Below are 16,396 nucleotides of genomic sequence, written 5' to 3'. Positions count from 1 at the left end.
ACATTACAGTATAAACAATGTTCAAAAATAATTTAGCAAATTAATTAATTAAAAAAATTATTCTTTTTCTTTCTTTTTATGCTGTAAATTTCGCTGTAAAAACTTTTTTTATTTTTTATTTTTTTTATTAGTATATTTTATATATATATATTTATATATATATATATATTTATATATATGTATATATGTATATATTTAATATATAAATATCAATATAAGTTCGAGTTCTCTTTTTATAAATTTTTTCTTTTTTTACTACGATTTTTAGCTTTAATTATAAACAAAAAATATGTATTTTTGTAATTAAAGCTGTGCCATTTTTATTTTTTAAAAACCTTATAATAGTCTTCCTCGATTTCAAAAGAAAGTATAGTGATTTAACAGTGAATAATCAACGTAATTTTATTAACTATAAATCAACGTAGTGTGGCACCACACTACAAAATGTCTGCTGTTAAAAAAGAATATGGATTGTATTTAGACATGTTCATAGTTTTTAGGCAACAAGAGTGATAACTACAAAAAGCTAGTGGAAAACTTAATTGTATGGTACGCAAGTATAAAATGCAGAATATCAGTAAAGCTGCATTACCTGCATTCATACTTGGAATTTTTCAGACCAAATTTGGGTCATGTGAGTGAAGAGCATGGAGAATGTTTTCATCAGAATATCCATGCAAAGGAGAAAAGATACCAGGACAGATGGGATGCAGCTATGATGGGTGACTACATCTGATGTTTGATATGCGATGACAACAAACTTCATAAAAGAAAACCACATTCTACTGTTCACTTATAGTATTTTATGAAATTTTGAGAGACTATTACATTAGAACATAATGTAACTATATGTAATATATGTATGTAACGTTTTGTAACATAACATTTTTAAACTAGTAAATGTTTTATATTGACTAAAGTTGTATCTCATACAATATGATTAATATTAATTATATGTTTAACTGAATTTTTGGTTTTATGATCAAACGGTTGATGCAATAAAAAAACCAATGCCATATTCAGACTCAGCATACTCAAATTAAATAAGAAACATCAAAAAATTTAGATAAACAGAGAAAATTTTTTTTTTGATACATTATGTATTATACTATTAAATATTTGCTGCAAGAAGGGTATTCATATTTTCAAAATTTCACATAAATAGTTAATTATGTCATGTGCTGCATATGATAAGTTTCTTTAAAACAATATTTTTCAACAACAATGATTAATGGAAATTTATTTATGACGCTTTAATCTTTTTAATTACTTGAAACATTTTTTAAATGATTTAAACACATGTAATTTTTTTTTGTTCTAAATAAATTAAAAAAAGATTTTTGAGTTTTGAGTATTACAAAACATGTGCCTAAATACTTGTACATACAAAAATATGTGCCTAAATACTTGTACATACAAAAATATGTGCCTAAATACTTGTACATACAAAAAATATACTCTAATAAAAGTTTTTATTTTGCTAAAAATATTTTAAAGATTGGTAAAATAAAAATTTTAAAGTAAAAAAGTTGAAAGACTAAAAAAAGTTTGAATTATTTCAAACTTTTTTTTTGTTAAATAACATAAAAGCAATACAAAATGATAAAGTGTTTATTTGTTTAATAACACATTAATTATGACAAAAAAACATAATCTAACTGAAAACCCTTCGTAGTTTGCTTTGAAAAAGTCAATACATCTTATGTTTCATCGTTTAAAGTGTTTTTCATTTTTGTTGGAAACAGTCTGAGGCTATAAAAAACTTTTTCTACTAATTAGTTTCTACTAATAAAGGAGGAATAGTATAAAGAACTTTAAAAAACATTAGATTAAAATATTAGATCCAAATATTTTTATGATTTCAAGTTTTGATCAAATTTTTAAGTTTCATTTCTAGATTATTCAATAAAAAGTTTAAGTTAATGAGATAAATTCAATTTTTTTTACATTATCAGTTAGGATAATACATCTCAGTGTTGAGAGCTGTCCTCAAATCAGTCCTCAGTGCTAAAATAATTAATTACCTTAGTGTTGTGCTTTTTATCATTATTAGAGCTGTCATTAGATGGCTGAAATAATTGCTGAGTGAGATTAGTGTCATCTCCTTTTTTCAGTCTTATTTTTTGGGGATGTTTTGATGTTTGAACTTTTAGAGGAAAAAGTTAATACTTGAACCTCTTAAAAAACTGGCAAAAGTGTTCAATCCTGAACATGTTCAAACTGACTATATTTAAAGCCCTAATCAGAAAGTTATTTTTAAAATTTATTGCTGGTAGTGTTCTTCTTGCTTCAATTATTTTTTTGTTCAAACTGACAAATGCTGAACAACATTTTTTGGTTCAAACTGACAAATGTTGAACATTTTTAAAATAAGTTTTAAAAGTTTCTATAAGTTTATTTATCTTTAAACTTCATTACTTGTCAATTAAAATTTGTGTAACTTTTTTTTTACACATTAAAATTGTTAAAGCAATTAAAACTTTACTTAATCTTAAAAATCATTAAAAGTAACTCAATCTTAAAATAAAGTAACTCAACCTTATAATAAAGTAACTTAACCTTATAAAAAAGTAACTCAACCTTAAAATAAAGTAACTCAACCTTATAATAAAGTAACTCAACCTTATAAAAAAGTAACCTAAATCTGTTATCTGTTATTCTTCCCCACTTGCATGGTTCAGGTTTTGTTACCTCACCTAAAGACAAAGCTGAATTATTTACTAAAAATTTTTTATCAATCTTAACTCTTGATTCCACTAATCACATCCTACCTAATATAGCTGACAAACAGGTTGATCCGCTGCTTGACATTTGTATCACTATAACACTTCTGTATTTATTTTTTCCTTTTTAGACTTTTCTACAGCTTGTAGTCCGGACAACATACCTGTTATAGTCTTACAGAAGTGTTCTTTGGAGCTGTCATCTATACTTTCAAAACTATTTAACAAGCGCTTATAAGAGTCTTGTTTTCCAGTTTGCTGGAAAGCGGCATCTGTTATCCCTAATTTCAAAAATTCTGAATAGCGATCTGACTTGTGAATAGTGATCTGACTCTTATTCATTTCCTGTAACGTCAGGGGTTCTTCAAGGTTCTAACTTTGGCCCTATACTTTTTTTTATTTACATGAACAATCTCTCAGAAATCTCTCACACCTAAGGTGACATTGTTCACTGATGATACTACCATTTATTCTTGTCTTGATAAACCAACACTCTCTAATTGCTTGGAGGGGGCATTTGAACTTAAAAAGAATCTCACTTCTGCTACAACATGGTGCTCTCAGTGGCTGGTGAACTTTAACTCTGATAAAACTCTATTTTTTTCAGCTAATCGTTATTGTAATAATATAGATCTTCCTATATTTATGAACAGTAATGTACTCGATGAGTATCAAGGTTTTTAGTGAACTTGATTTGATCATGGGTAGTGCATGGAACTCTAAGCAATGATCTATGCAGTTGTCATAGTTCTGCTAATTAATGCAAAGTTCTAATGATGTATGTAGCTTTGACAAAGCACATCAAAAGCACTAACAAGAACATTTTCCATCTGTACTGTTATACGTGGCACTGTTAATACTCTAATATTTTACAGTTGATGAAATCAGCCTTTTTGAGAGCTAACTCAGTGTTCAGGAACCCTACTGCCAGCCAGCCTTAGAAGCATTAAACTGAGTTTTAGAGCTTTACCCTCATTCTAATCTTCAAATAATAACTTTATGTTAGAAGAGAAATAAGACATTTACTATAAGAACATAGCAAAGGAACCATGCAAAAAATTGTAATCAAGTAAAGCTTTTAAAATCAAAATTATTTTTTTTTATTGCTACAATAATGATTAAAATTTTTTTGACACAACTTGGCTCAAATATAGATAGCTAAACATAAGATAGTTTAACATAACATAACATAAATATATTATATAAATATATATAAGGATATTTGAAGAGTTGCAAATTATATTAATCAGGATAGAATTCTAAAAGCACCAATATTCAAAGAGAATTTTAAATGAAAGAATTCTAAAGCACAATTTCCACAGAAAAAAATTAAATAAAAGTTTTTGAACATAAAATTATAAGGTGATTTTTTTCTTCAGAGATATTTTTATAAAAGAAATTAGACAACCTTACAATGATGTGCCAAAAAGCTTAACATCAGTTTAGATCAGGATTAGGATAATCCTTTTAATAGGTAACATGTAATTCAATACAACCTGCCATATTTTCTCCTGCCTTGTAGGAGTTGCTTTTTTAGGCCAAGGCTGTTCATTTCTCTTATTTAAAATACTCTTATTTAAAATACTGCCCTGCCATATTCCTCTACCTCCAGTGCCATGTTGATTTTTATGTTGGTGCTTTTGTGGTGCATTGGCCACATAAAAGCTGATATGACATTAGGTTTATTTATAGAAAAGAACCAACTGCATAGTTTATTCCTGTGCCAAACACTATCTATGTTTGAACTATTAAAAGTATAAAAAACTAATGTCACATCTCTGATATGCCAAGACTCCAATAGACTCCAATAGATGCTTGACCTGGGTGATTAGTTACATACCTGTTCACCTTGTCATAAAATTTTTATTTATTTATTGTTAAATTAAAAAAAAGTTGTTAAAAATCATTTATTTAGTTTAAATCTTTTTTTTTTGTCTTGTTCTTTTGTTTAGCACTGCTTTATTCTATTACCTTTCTCTCACTTACCTTTTTCTTTCCTACGTTTTTTTTTTGACTTTTTCTTTCTTTCTGAAATTTTTTTTAATGTCGTTTCCAATTAAATTCAAAAGCCAATTTTTTAAGTTTATCTGTCAATTTTATTGATTTTGGTAACTTTACTGCTTATCTTGTAGAATTTTAAATTTTTATAATTAAATCTTGTAGAATTAGAATTTTAAATTTAATGTTTTTAAAAAGTATTTGGATTTTTTTTTACTTAGGTTATCGATGAGTTTTTAGTTCAAAAAGATAGTTTAAGTTATGGAACTATAAGTTGGAAATATCCAAACATAAAAGGAGCTCAGGTTAATATTTTTCTTATATGTATATTTATGAAAAACTCTGGAGCTTAATATTTAGAAGTAAAGATAACAACTATGTCACCTAAATACTGTTTATAAAAAATTGATGCATAAAAGGAACAACTATACACTGACCATAGCATTCCACTGATAATAGCATTCTACTGACCATAGCATTCCACTGATCAAGAAAACTTAATGATATTAGTACTGATATCATAATGTACAAAAGAAGCTGTTTGACTTATTGTATTACTTATTGTACATATTTCAAATTTATTTTTAATTTAATTTTTAAGTCATTAAAATTAACTGCATTAAATGCAAGTGCAATATTTCCAGTAATATAAATGTTTGATATTTATAGAAACATGCTAAATAAAAAAATAAAAACAATTGTTTGAAACAAAAATGTTGGAGTTGATCAATTTTTTTTTAATATTTATTAACAAAAAATTGATCAACTCCAACATTTAATAAATATTAACATTTAATTACAATTTAATGTTAATATTTATTAGTGTTGCGAATGTAAAATTTACATCACTAATATTTATAATTAAATGCTTCAACAAACCAAAAAGAGTCATCAATACAATAAAGTAACAAAATATACCAGTTATAAAAAAGGCACTTGTAATATTATTAACAATAGGCACTTGTAATATTGTTATCAATAGACACTTGTAATATTTTTAACAATAGACACGTAATACTGTTAACAGCCAGTAATATTGTTAACAGTAGGCACTTGTAATATTGTTAACAACCAATTAAAGAAAGTTCAAAACAGATTACACAACTTAGGATTTATCAGGTTACACTACTTAAATAAATAATAAAATTAATAATAATAAAATTAATTAATAAAATTAATTAATAAAATTTAACAGATAACACTACTTAATAATCACAGTTTATGGTTTTTAATTGTTTATTTAATCTATTTTGAGATCCTGGGAATCGTTTGTCAACATATACTGCATACCAAAACCCCTGGTCAATCTAAAATGTTATAAGGAAAATTGTATCACTTTTGCAACCATCAAACCATAGACATCAAATATGACAAACTTCTTTTGGTTGTTAAAAATATACCAAGCAGTACAATGTTTGTACTGAAGATAACTAGGCACTTTTAGTTTCACATTCTGGTGCGAATTCATAAACATTTTGTTCAATGCAATTTATTAAGAAGTACTTTATAATTATTTGAAGTACTTCACTCAATAAAGATTAACAATTCACAAAAAATAGAATACCGCTTTTGATAAAAATAAAGATTAAAATGAACATAAAATCAAATGTTGAATACTTTTGAATAAAGAGAAGCAATTTGCCTACCATATATTTTTGTCTTAGGTCTAATAAGCTAATAAATAATAAGATAAAATCACTATGGGAACATTGTTCTAATTTCTAGTTTGAAAATGAGTTTGTTACCATTTAGTCAATAATTCTGAAATATTTGTCTAACTTTGAAGTCCAATATCTAGAGAACAAATAAATATTTTTTAATAAATATTTAGCATTTATTTTCTAGTAGGATTAGTTACAATCAAAAAAATGATATGCCTAAATGATCTAATGAGCATGATTCTGCATGATCTAATGAGCTCTGCATGATTCTTAAAGATGGTGGTTCTTAATCAATTATAAGATCACACAAACTGGTGCTAATAAACGATAACTTTATTTTAAGGTTAGAATTTGAGCCTACCCCCTTAGTTTATCATAATTATATTTGTATTTTAGGGTACTATACTAAATAAAGATTTATGATAATTAAATTATGGGATACCTGTAGTTTTAGGTGAAAATAAAAGGTCAAAAATAACCTTCATTTTCACCTAAAAATAAATCAATTTTTGCATACTTTTGAGGCATGATATTTAAACAAAATCTTTGTTTTGTTAAAAGCAAAATGTTTACTTTACCTATTTTATTATTTTTAGTTCTAAAAACAATAATCAAACGAAATACCCATTGAAAAGTATATACCGTAAGAACACCTAATTATGGGTGTTTTGAAAAAAAAATTAAATAACTCATAAAACTTTCTTAAAAATAAAAACACTAAAATTAAGTATTACTACAAAACAAATCGAATGATACAAAAAAAAAATATTATTTTAATTTTAAGTTTCAAAAAATTTTAAGTTTTTAAAAAACTTTTTTTTTCCCCAAATTAGGGTACTGTGAACCCTATTCCAGATGTATACAAAATAGAAAAAACACACGCATAAACTCTTTGAATTAACAAAACTGTTATAAATATTTTATTTAAATGGAATTGTTTTAAATTATATTATGGCAAAAAATATTCTATTGGCATTCCATGCATAAAAATTCCATAGAAGGATGATAATCAATCACACAAGCGACGCAAGACCAACTAGCACACTGTTCGCATGTAAGCCATTGAGCATCTGAGCTACTAACCTAATCAACACCACAAGAATAACATGAACAAACTCTTCTATCTTCTCTTCTAATGGAATAATGTTTTTTGAGTTTTTTTTTGCATTTTCTTTTTTTTGAGACGCAGCAACAATTTTTTTTGCTCTCAAGATATTTTTTTGGCAGCTTGTTTGTCTAGTTTTTGTTTTTTTGATTCTTGTTTAGCTTCGTCAAAAGCAATAGCATCAGCTGAGGTCATATTATAATTGGCATTTAATTGTTTACCTTTCGCCTTTCTATTATCTAAAGGTGTAAGTCGATCTTTGAGCAACATTAAAACTAATTGGTTGATATCATTTCCTGCTATCTTCATATCATTTCGGCACATTAAAACATTTAGAAGCTTCTTCATATGACATTTTGTCATTAATGGATTGAAGAGCTAACTGTATTTGAGCTTCTTTCTCTATTTTTTGTTTTGATTTAGCTGCATTTATTTCTTAATACAATATAACTCGTTTACATACTCAATATTATGGCTAAATAAATAATAATTACATGTATCTGGAATTAAATTAGTTAACACATTTACATACACAAGATTATGTGTGAATAAATGATAAGTACCTGTATCTAGAATTAGTTATCTTTTTTTTTTGCTTGTTTCTGTCTTATTTTATAATTTGTTTTTAGAAATAATAACAGTGTAGCAATTTTTTTGCATAATATTGTTCAGCGTCAAATTTAGCACAAAATAGTGCTTATACAAATTTTATTTTATTTTTAAAACTTTTTTTTTCTTTTTTTGGTTAATTTAATTTAGTTAGATTTCAAGTTGAAAGCTAACACTATTGTAAATAGATTTTCAAATTATTTTTTTATCATTCCATTTGTCTTGTGTTAAAGTTTATTTATTGAAAAAAAAAAAAATTATAAACTTGATAAAATATGAATGTTATGAAGCTTTTTATAAAACTGTTTGTAATAAAGTTTCATCCGTTATTAGGTGCTTTTATGGTAGTTTGTTCTATTTTCAAGTTTAAAAATACTTTTGACACCATTTGGTCAATATTCCTAAAAAATTTGTTAAACTTTAAAGTTCGATATCTAGAAAACTAATAAACATTTTAAAAAAAATTTAATAAAGAATAAATATGAATAGTAACAACATTAAAAAATTATCAAATTTAAAGGAGATTAAAAATTTGTAAATTTGCAGATTGTTGCAAAAAGTCACTCTTTAGCTTAATAGCATTATCATCAACAATTAAAATTTGTAAATTTTCTTAACCAATAATGATATATTTTTTATTCATCATGTAAGTTTAAATCTATACCTAATCTATCAGGTTTCACAAACCATTCCATTGATTTTTTTCTTACTTTTAATAACAATAATTATAGCTCTTTTTATCAAAATGACAAAATGACAAAAGCTAATATTATATGAAAATAATATAGAAAAATATAAGTAATAGGGATCATCTTTATCTGAAGTTTAAAAAAAATATATTGAATTCCTACAGTTAGATTTTAAAAAAATTAAATTTGAATAAATAAACAAATCTGCATTTTGCACTAAAATTGAGTAAACTACAAATGAAGTTTAAGCTCGCTAAGACCATTTTAATCCTATTTTAATAATGTTATTAGGAAATAAGATTTATTATTATGCTGATATACGTCAAAAATAAGGATACAACATTAAATTTAAAAAAAAATATTATTAAATTAATGGTTTTTATATAAAATACACTATGTTCTTTTTTTTTTTTCTCACTATAACAAAAGTTACAAATAAAATCTTAGTTCTTATTTAAAAAATCATTTTTATCATTTTTTTCAAATATGAACTAAATTTTATTTTGAAAAAAATATTTTCTCATAAAACGTAACATAATATTTGTTTCTTATAGTTTTACAGTTGGTTTTTGGTTATTTTATTAACTTTTAATAAAGTTTATTAAGTTAAAAAAAACAAAAAATATAGGATTTTAAAATATAAAAATATAAATAATAGCATACAGAATGTAACTTAGTATGGGCACAATATATATATATATGAATATATATATATATATATATATATATATATATATATATATATATATATATATATATATATATATATATATATATATATATATATATATATATATATATATATATATCACAATAACATAGTTATGACAGACATCATATTTGTTTTCCTGTCGAAAAAAAAAAAAAAGGGATAAATGCTCAATACTGATTTTAAATATATTGTCAATGTTATTGTGTTGTCACCCTTGTTGGGGTATTGATTAAAATATTCTTTATATATATAGTATATATATATATATATATATATATATATATATATATATATATATATATATATATATATATATATATATATATATATCATATATATATATACATATATATACATACATATATATATATATAAGTTTATATATATATATATATATATATATATACATATATATATATATATATATATATATATATATATATATATATATATATATATATATATATATATATATATATATATATATATATATATATATATATATATATATATATGTATATATATATGTATATATATATTAGAGTGTTACAAAAAAACAACTTTTGATTTTCAACTAACTTTTCATAAGGTGCCAAAGCCTTGATATTACTAATAACATTTTTTTATGATTAGACCATTACTTCCCTCAACGAGTCCAAAAGTAATTTTTATGCCCTTTTTTTCAGATGAACTGAGGGGAGTGATTATACAAATTTTTATTTTTTTAATTTTTATTGTTGTTTGACCCAGTAGAAAGAAATATAAATACAATGTTAAACATACATTATTACATAAGCATTATTTAAGCTATGAAAATTCAAAATTTTTAAAAAAATGCGTTTTTTAAGCATTTTTCCATTATATTAAGTTTCTGTTTAGTAAAATTGAAAACCCATAATTAGTTTCAGAAAACACTAGTTTTATTGATTTTTATTTTGTAAAAAAAAGTTCTCTACATAATTGGTTTTTTTCTTTATTGATCTTCTGCTCTTACATTTGTTCAATACAAGAAAGGTTTTTGTCTTTTCTCTTCATTATGTGATTCATTGATCACTTCTTATATATGAATAATTTAATATATTTAAATGTAGTTAGGAGTCGACTACAAATTCTTTACAATGTCACTTTTTTCTTGAACATTTTTGTCAGCAAAAGACAGCATTTAGGTCTTTGTATCAAGTTACAGTATTTAGGTCTTTGTACCAAGGTATAACTGAAAAGTATTTCTTACAAAGTGTAGCATAAAAATTAAACCAAAATTTCAAAACTCATAAAGCCTAATAATAAAACCTGATATGAAGCAATGACAAGAATTTCAGCCCTTATTAAAGCACTTTTTTATATTTTCTTTTTTTATGATGTACAGGTTCAGGTTTTCTTAGTCTATATTATTCATCACCAGATAACACCATTGTTGTCAAATCTGCTAACTTCAGATAATAAAACCTACACCCATTCTAAATAGCACTATTTATTTAAATACAAACCACTAAATTACTAAAGTTATTTATAGAGTATTAATTATACTCAGAATTTTGATACCTTCTGCAATGTTTTTTTCTTGACAATATTTTGAGAAAAAGATAAGGCTTCCTTAAACTGTTTCTTCAGCAGCCATCATAAATATCTTCAATTTTTACTTTATTTAACACAATAGTATTTTAATTAATTAAAGTCCATACTTCTTTGAGCTTTTTAAACAAAGGATTATTAGGGCCATTTTTTTTACTGATCTGATAAATGTTCTAGCAGTGAACAATATATCTTTCATAAATGTGATGTCTGCTTTCTAGAAGAAGTAAAGGTTTGTCAAGCTCTGTGGCTAACATAATGCACAAACCTTTTTTATTACCAATATTTACAGAAGTTGTATTAAAAAACCTTGCAACTTATTAATGAAGAAGTGTCAGAACTGCCTCGGTGGGGCAGGTTGAGCAGCTCTGCAAACTTTAGGCAATATCTTCTCAAAAATTTTTTCTCCAGTACAAGAGTTAAGATGAGGAACCCCAAGAAGTTCCACCTATCCTGATGAAAACAGCAAGTCTGTGAAGTTAATAGTCTTTTCCATCAGAATGGAATTTGAACTCCTTTATTATCTTTCCATCAAAATGGAGAATAATTAGAAATAATGATAATTTAACAGGAACTGTAATATGTTTTATAATTTTTTCTCCTTTAGTTACAACTTCCTCTGCAACCGTGTTAACTGTATTGAACACAGTTAAAGAAGGTAGTGTAAAATCAGAAACTTCAACTGAAGCAATAACTCGATACAGGTTTAACGGAAGTTAGCTACTATTTCAGTGTGTTTCCTAACTGAAAGTCTCTCACCTATTGCTGTGAGAGCTGTTTTCTTTAAAATATTTTTTGGTAACAAAACAACAAATTTTTTTTTTTTATATACTACATATTCATAGTCTAAACCTAATATATTTTGACCTAAATGGACCTAATATATTTTGACCTAAATGGACCTAATATATTTTGACCTAAATGGACCTAATATATTTTGACCTAAATGGACCTAATATATTTTGACCTAAATGGACCTAATATATTTTGACCTAAATGGACCTAATATATTTTGACCTAAATGGTTTCCACTAATTAAAGAATTTTCTAAACTGTGCAGAGTATTATTGTTGATTAGTTCCTTTTCCATGTTTAATTTAGAACACGTCTTTTTTTATGATCTATTTAGTGTAAACTTTTTATCATTTGTTCCTATTCTTCCCATCATATTTCCCAGTTGGTCCAAGATAAAGGTAATATTTTCATTTTTGACTTTGGGAGTCCTTTTTCTGTACTTCCTAATATCTTTAATTTACTAATCCAAAACCATTTTAACAATTTTTCAAGATATTCATTTTTCCTCTTTGTAGCTGATGCTGAATGTATCAGAAATGAATGTTCAAATAAAACTTCAATTTAAAACCAAAATTTAATTTACAGTCTTTATTATATTAACTACTGTAAATTTTTACACATTTGTGGAATATGCTGACTCACATTTGTGGAATATGCTGACTCGCATTTGAGGAATATGCTGACTCGCATTTGTGGAATATGCTGACTCACACTTGTGGAAATATGCTGACTATTATAAAACAAATTCTTTAGAATTGTTTACTTCTGCTTTTTTTTTCAAATTTATTTTGAGCTCACTTATTTTTATAGTTTTTTAGAAGAAACTTATTTTCATGCATGCTTTTAGAAATCAATTTCAATTTTTTGTTTATTTTAAATTTTTCTTGTAGACATAATAAGCGTTTTTCGCAAACACTTTTGGAAATAGATTAATATCATTTTTAATTTCATCAAGCTGTGTACCAGATTTTTTATGTAACACAACCATCATCATGATAACTAAATTATTAATATTGATTATTCTACTTAATAAATCTGAAAATATGGAGTCCAAAAAATTTACAAATTTCTGCTCCATCATAACAGCTCATTGTTACATCAAAGCAGTCATGTATGTCCAAGTTTCCTTATTAAAATAAAGTAAGCTTTTTCTGCAATGTTTTATTATACGAATTGTCTCTTCTGGAATAATTGTGTGGATTTTTGCAAATTCAATTGTTTTTATCTAAAATATCTGCAGTTATTGAGCGGTAAAAATTATTATCAAATTTAATAAATGTACAGTCATTTTTATTTTTGATTATGGAGAACCAATTTATAACATCGGTAGTATTTTTCCACTGTTGTAAATTTAATTTATTTCTAAGAATATTATTAATTTTGTCTAATTTAGTTTTACTTATAGCCCTCGGAAAAAGGAAAAATGAGGTTGGCAATAATTTGCTGACCTTATTCTGCTTGAGGTCGGCATCAGGTCAGCAAAAGAAGTTTGATACAAAGGTTTTACCATAAAACATAAAAACGAGGTTGGCGATATTTTGCCGACCTCAAACGCTATTAGGTTGGCATTGCTGACCTAACGCTGACCCTAATTCCAAGGGCTGCATGTCCAATCTTACTTTTTGAGGGAACCAATAACCTACAAGGAAGTTTGTTTCGAAAATTAGGTTTATGATCTTTAAGTGTTACAAAGCTTGAGCAGAGGCGGTGGATTTTTTCTGTTTTCAAGGTTTATTTTTTTAGTGATACTTTGGCCTTATAAATTATTTGCATTTTCCAAATTTTTAGGGGCTTTCAGACATCAGGGATATACTAGGGATCAAACCTATGAGCCTATGAATGTTAGATTTACTTAATTTTTTTACAAATTGACCTATGAATGTTAGATTTACTTTATTTTTTTACAAATTGAATCTGAAAAGAAAAGCTGTGACACAAAGCCTATATTTTCTCCATGGTCAGATAAATGTTTAAAGGAAATTGGCTTGAAAAAAAACAATGATTAACTTCAAAATTGATAAAATTGCAACTTGATTGTTGATTTCTAGAAATCAGTAATTTGATTATATTTCATCACAAATGATTCACATTTAATATCATTTTCTACAAAATAATTTTTGACAGCAATGAAATCATAATTTTTGAAAATTAAAACTGTTCATTAAAGCTTTTGCTAAATATATGTTGGAATAACTGGGTAGCCCAAGCATGAACCTTATTGAAAATATGTGGGATGAAGAGAGAAGAGGCTAATAATGTACAAAATGCACCTCTTAGAAAAAGTTATTCATCATCCTCAAATCAGGAAAAATAACAGTATTGTACCAACAATTATCATTACTACCTCTCTCTCCCCCACCTTCCTTGTAACAATTCATCACAAAATCTAAAACCACTCCCTCCTTCCAAATTGTGGATCACCCCAAATCAAAGATCAATTGATTTCCTTACTTAAATGTTTTCAAATCTAACTTCAAGTTTTTTGAATTCAATTTGTTGAATTCTTATAATGACCATCATTTAAATAATTTAATTATAAATATTTTTACTAATAAAAAATGAATTGAATAGTTAGCATGACTAGTTTATAATTTGCTTGTACCATATAATTTGCTTATACCATATAATTTGAACTTATATTTGAAATTATATTGAGTATTTGTTGATGGAGTTTCTTAAATTATTTAAATTATATGTATTTGATTAAAAAGTTTGTTATATTACTTAAAGTATTTGTGTTAGCATTTTTGCATTGAAATGTATTTGTAACTCCATAAACGTTGATGGAGTTTCTTAAATTATTTAAATTATATGTATTTGATTAAAAAGTTTGTTAAATTACTTAAAGTATTTGTGTTAGCATTTTTGCATTGAATTATTTTTGATTATGTTTATAATTTTGTGCAAAACATTATGTTTATAATTTGCATTATTTTGTGCAAAACAAGTTTTTAAATTAACTGAATTTGAATTTTTTAATCTTAAAAAAAAAAATAAAAAAAAATAAAAAATACGATTTTAAAATAAACTCTAGGGTTTCTAAACATGCTCTCTTTTGGATAAAAACAATTTAAATGTTTTAAAATAAAGTTTAGTTTTAGAAAGCTTTTTAATAATAATTTTAAATTAATTTTTAGCAAACTAAATGCAACTTTAATTAGTTTTTTTACAGTTCTTAAAATTCCTTAAACTTCTCTTAAAATTTTTTTTTTATAATCTTTGCAATAAACTAAATTTCCTGCTTAATGAACTTTTTCATTCTTTTCATCCTGCAGATTTGAAGCATTAAGTGGCTTAAAAAGTTCCTTAAGAACTTATAAAGTTTCTTTTTAAAGCTCTAATAGTGGCTAAGTGACTCAAAAGTATTTAAAAAGTATTAACAAGTATTAACAAAAGTATAAACAATTAACATTTGATTGCATTCAATTAGATAAATACAAATATTTTTTTGTGTTTTATTTGTGTTAATAAGACAGGTAATAAGGTGAATAATTAAAAAGAACCTTGCTAATCTAACAGAAAGAAAACTGATCAGCCAATAAATGGAGGGGTTAGAATGTTCATCGGTGTTTTTGAAAATTGGAACAACAGATGCCATTTTTCAGCAGGCAGAAAAACAAGACTCAGTCAAGCATTTATTAAATAGTTTAGAGAGAATCGAAAAGAGTTCTGGAGAACAATTTTGTAAGACTATGACAGAAATATTGTCTGGACCAGAAGCCGTAGAAGAGTTTAATAGAGATATGACTTTAACAATGGAAGCTGGAGTGATTTGAGTGTCTAACAATAGGTTAGCCTGTTCAATTGGAATGGAAGAAAGAGAATGGCCATAAAATTCAAGAGTTGAATTTGATGAAAGGTTCTTTGCAAATAGTTCTGTGTCATTCTTGGGAGAGGTAATAAGATCAGTCCCATAAATGAGAGATGGAATGTTAGACCTGCCCTTGTTCATGACGCTGTTAAAGATTTTCTAAAAGTCTCTAGACCCTAACTTCTTAGATAAGATAATAGATTTAGTGAACTGAGAATAATAGAGCATAGCGTTAGACAGCACCTTTTTACATCAATTTTTTGCAATAATAAATAGCTGTTTGTTCTCAAAAGAGTAGTTCTTTTGAAAAAGATGAAAAAAATGATTATGATTAAATATAGCAGCTGCACGAGAGCGTGAAAACCATGGAGTAGAATGAGGTTTGACTTGGAAATGATAAGAAGGAACAAAAACTTCCATTCCTGCCTGAATCCAGGAGATTACATAAAAGACGCAATTTTCAGCTTAGAGGGAAAAGACATCAACCCAACGAAAATCACAAAAAGAATCCCAGTAAGTAGTGCGATGGTAGGGAGAGTCAGAAAAGGAAGTATGAGATAAAAGATTTAAAGAGATCATTGCAAGTCAGAACCACCTCATGGAGGAAAAGGAGAAACTAAACACAAGCTAGGATCATAGACCAGAAATAAATCAAGGAGAGAAGACAAATGATTAGGGTTGTCAGAAAAACAAGTCACAAAGTTAACTATCTGAGTTAAAA

The 16,396-nt window shown here is 25.8% G+C and overlaps 1 protein-coding gene across 1 annotated transcript in view; it reads left to right on the top strand.

Annotated features, from left to right (window-relative positions):
• The window catches only part of LOC100215220 (flap endonuclease GEN homolog 1), a 91,905-nt gene that overhangs the window by 18,374 nt on the left and 57,135 nt on the right, over positions 1–16,396 (top strand). Inside the window, exon 4 of the mRNA XM_065796008.1 lies at positions 4,943–5,026. Coding sequence (XP_065652080.1) covers positions 4,943–5,026 — 84 coding nt within the window. The remainder of the gene's footprint in view (positions 1–4,942; positions 5,027–16,396) is intronic.

The sequence above is a fragment of the Hydra vulgaris genome, chromosome 04, assembly GCF_038396675.1.
Source record: "Hydra vulgaris chromosome 04, alternate assembly HydraT2T_AEP".
Lineage (NCBI taxonomy): Eukaryota > Metazoa > Cnidaria > Hydrozoa > Anthoathecata > Hydridae > Hydra > Hydra vulgaris.
Note: the sequence above shows the minus strand (reverse complement) of the source record. Positions and strands in the feature narration are given on the sequence as shown.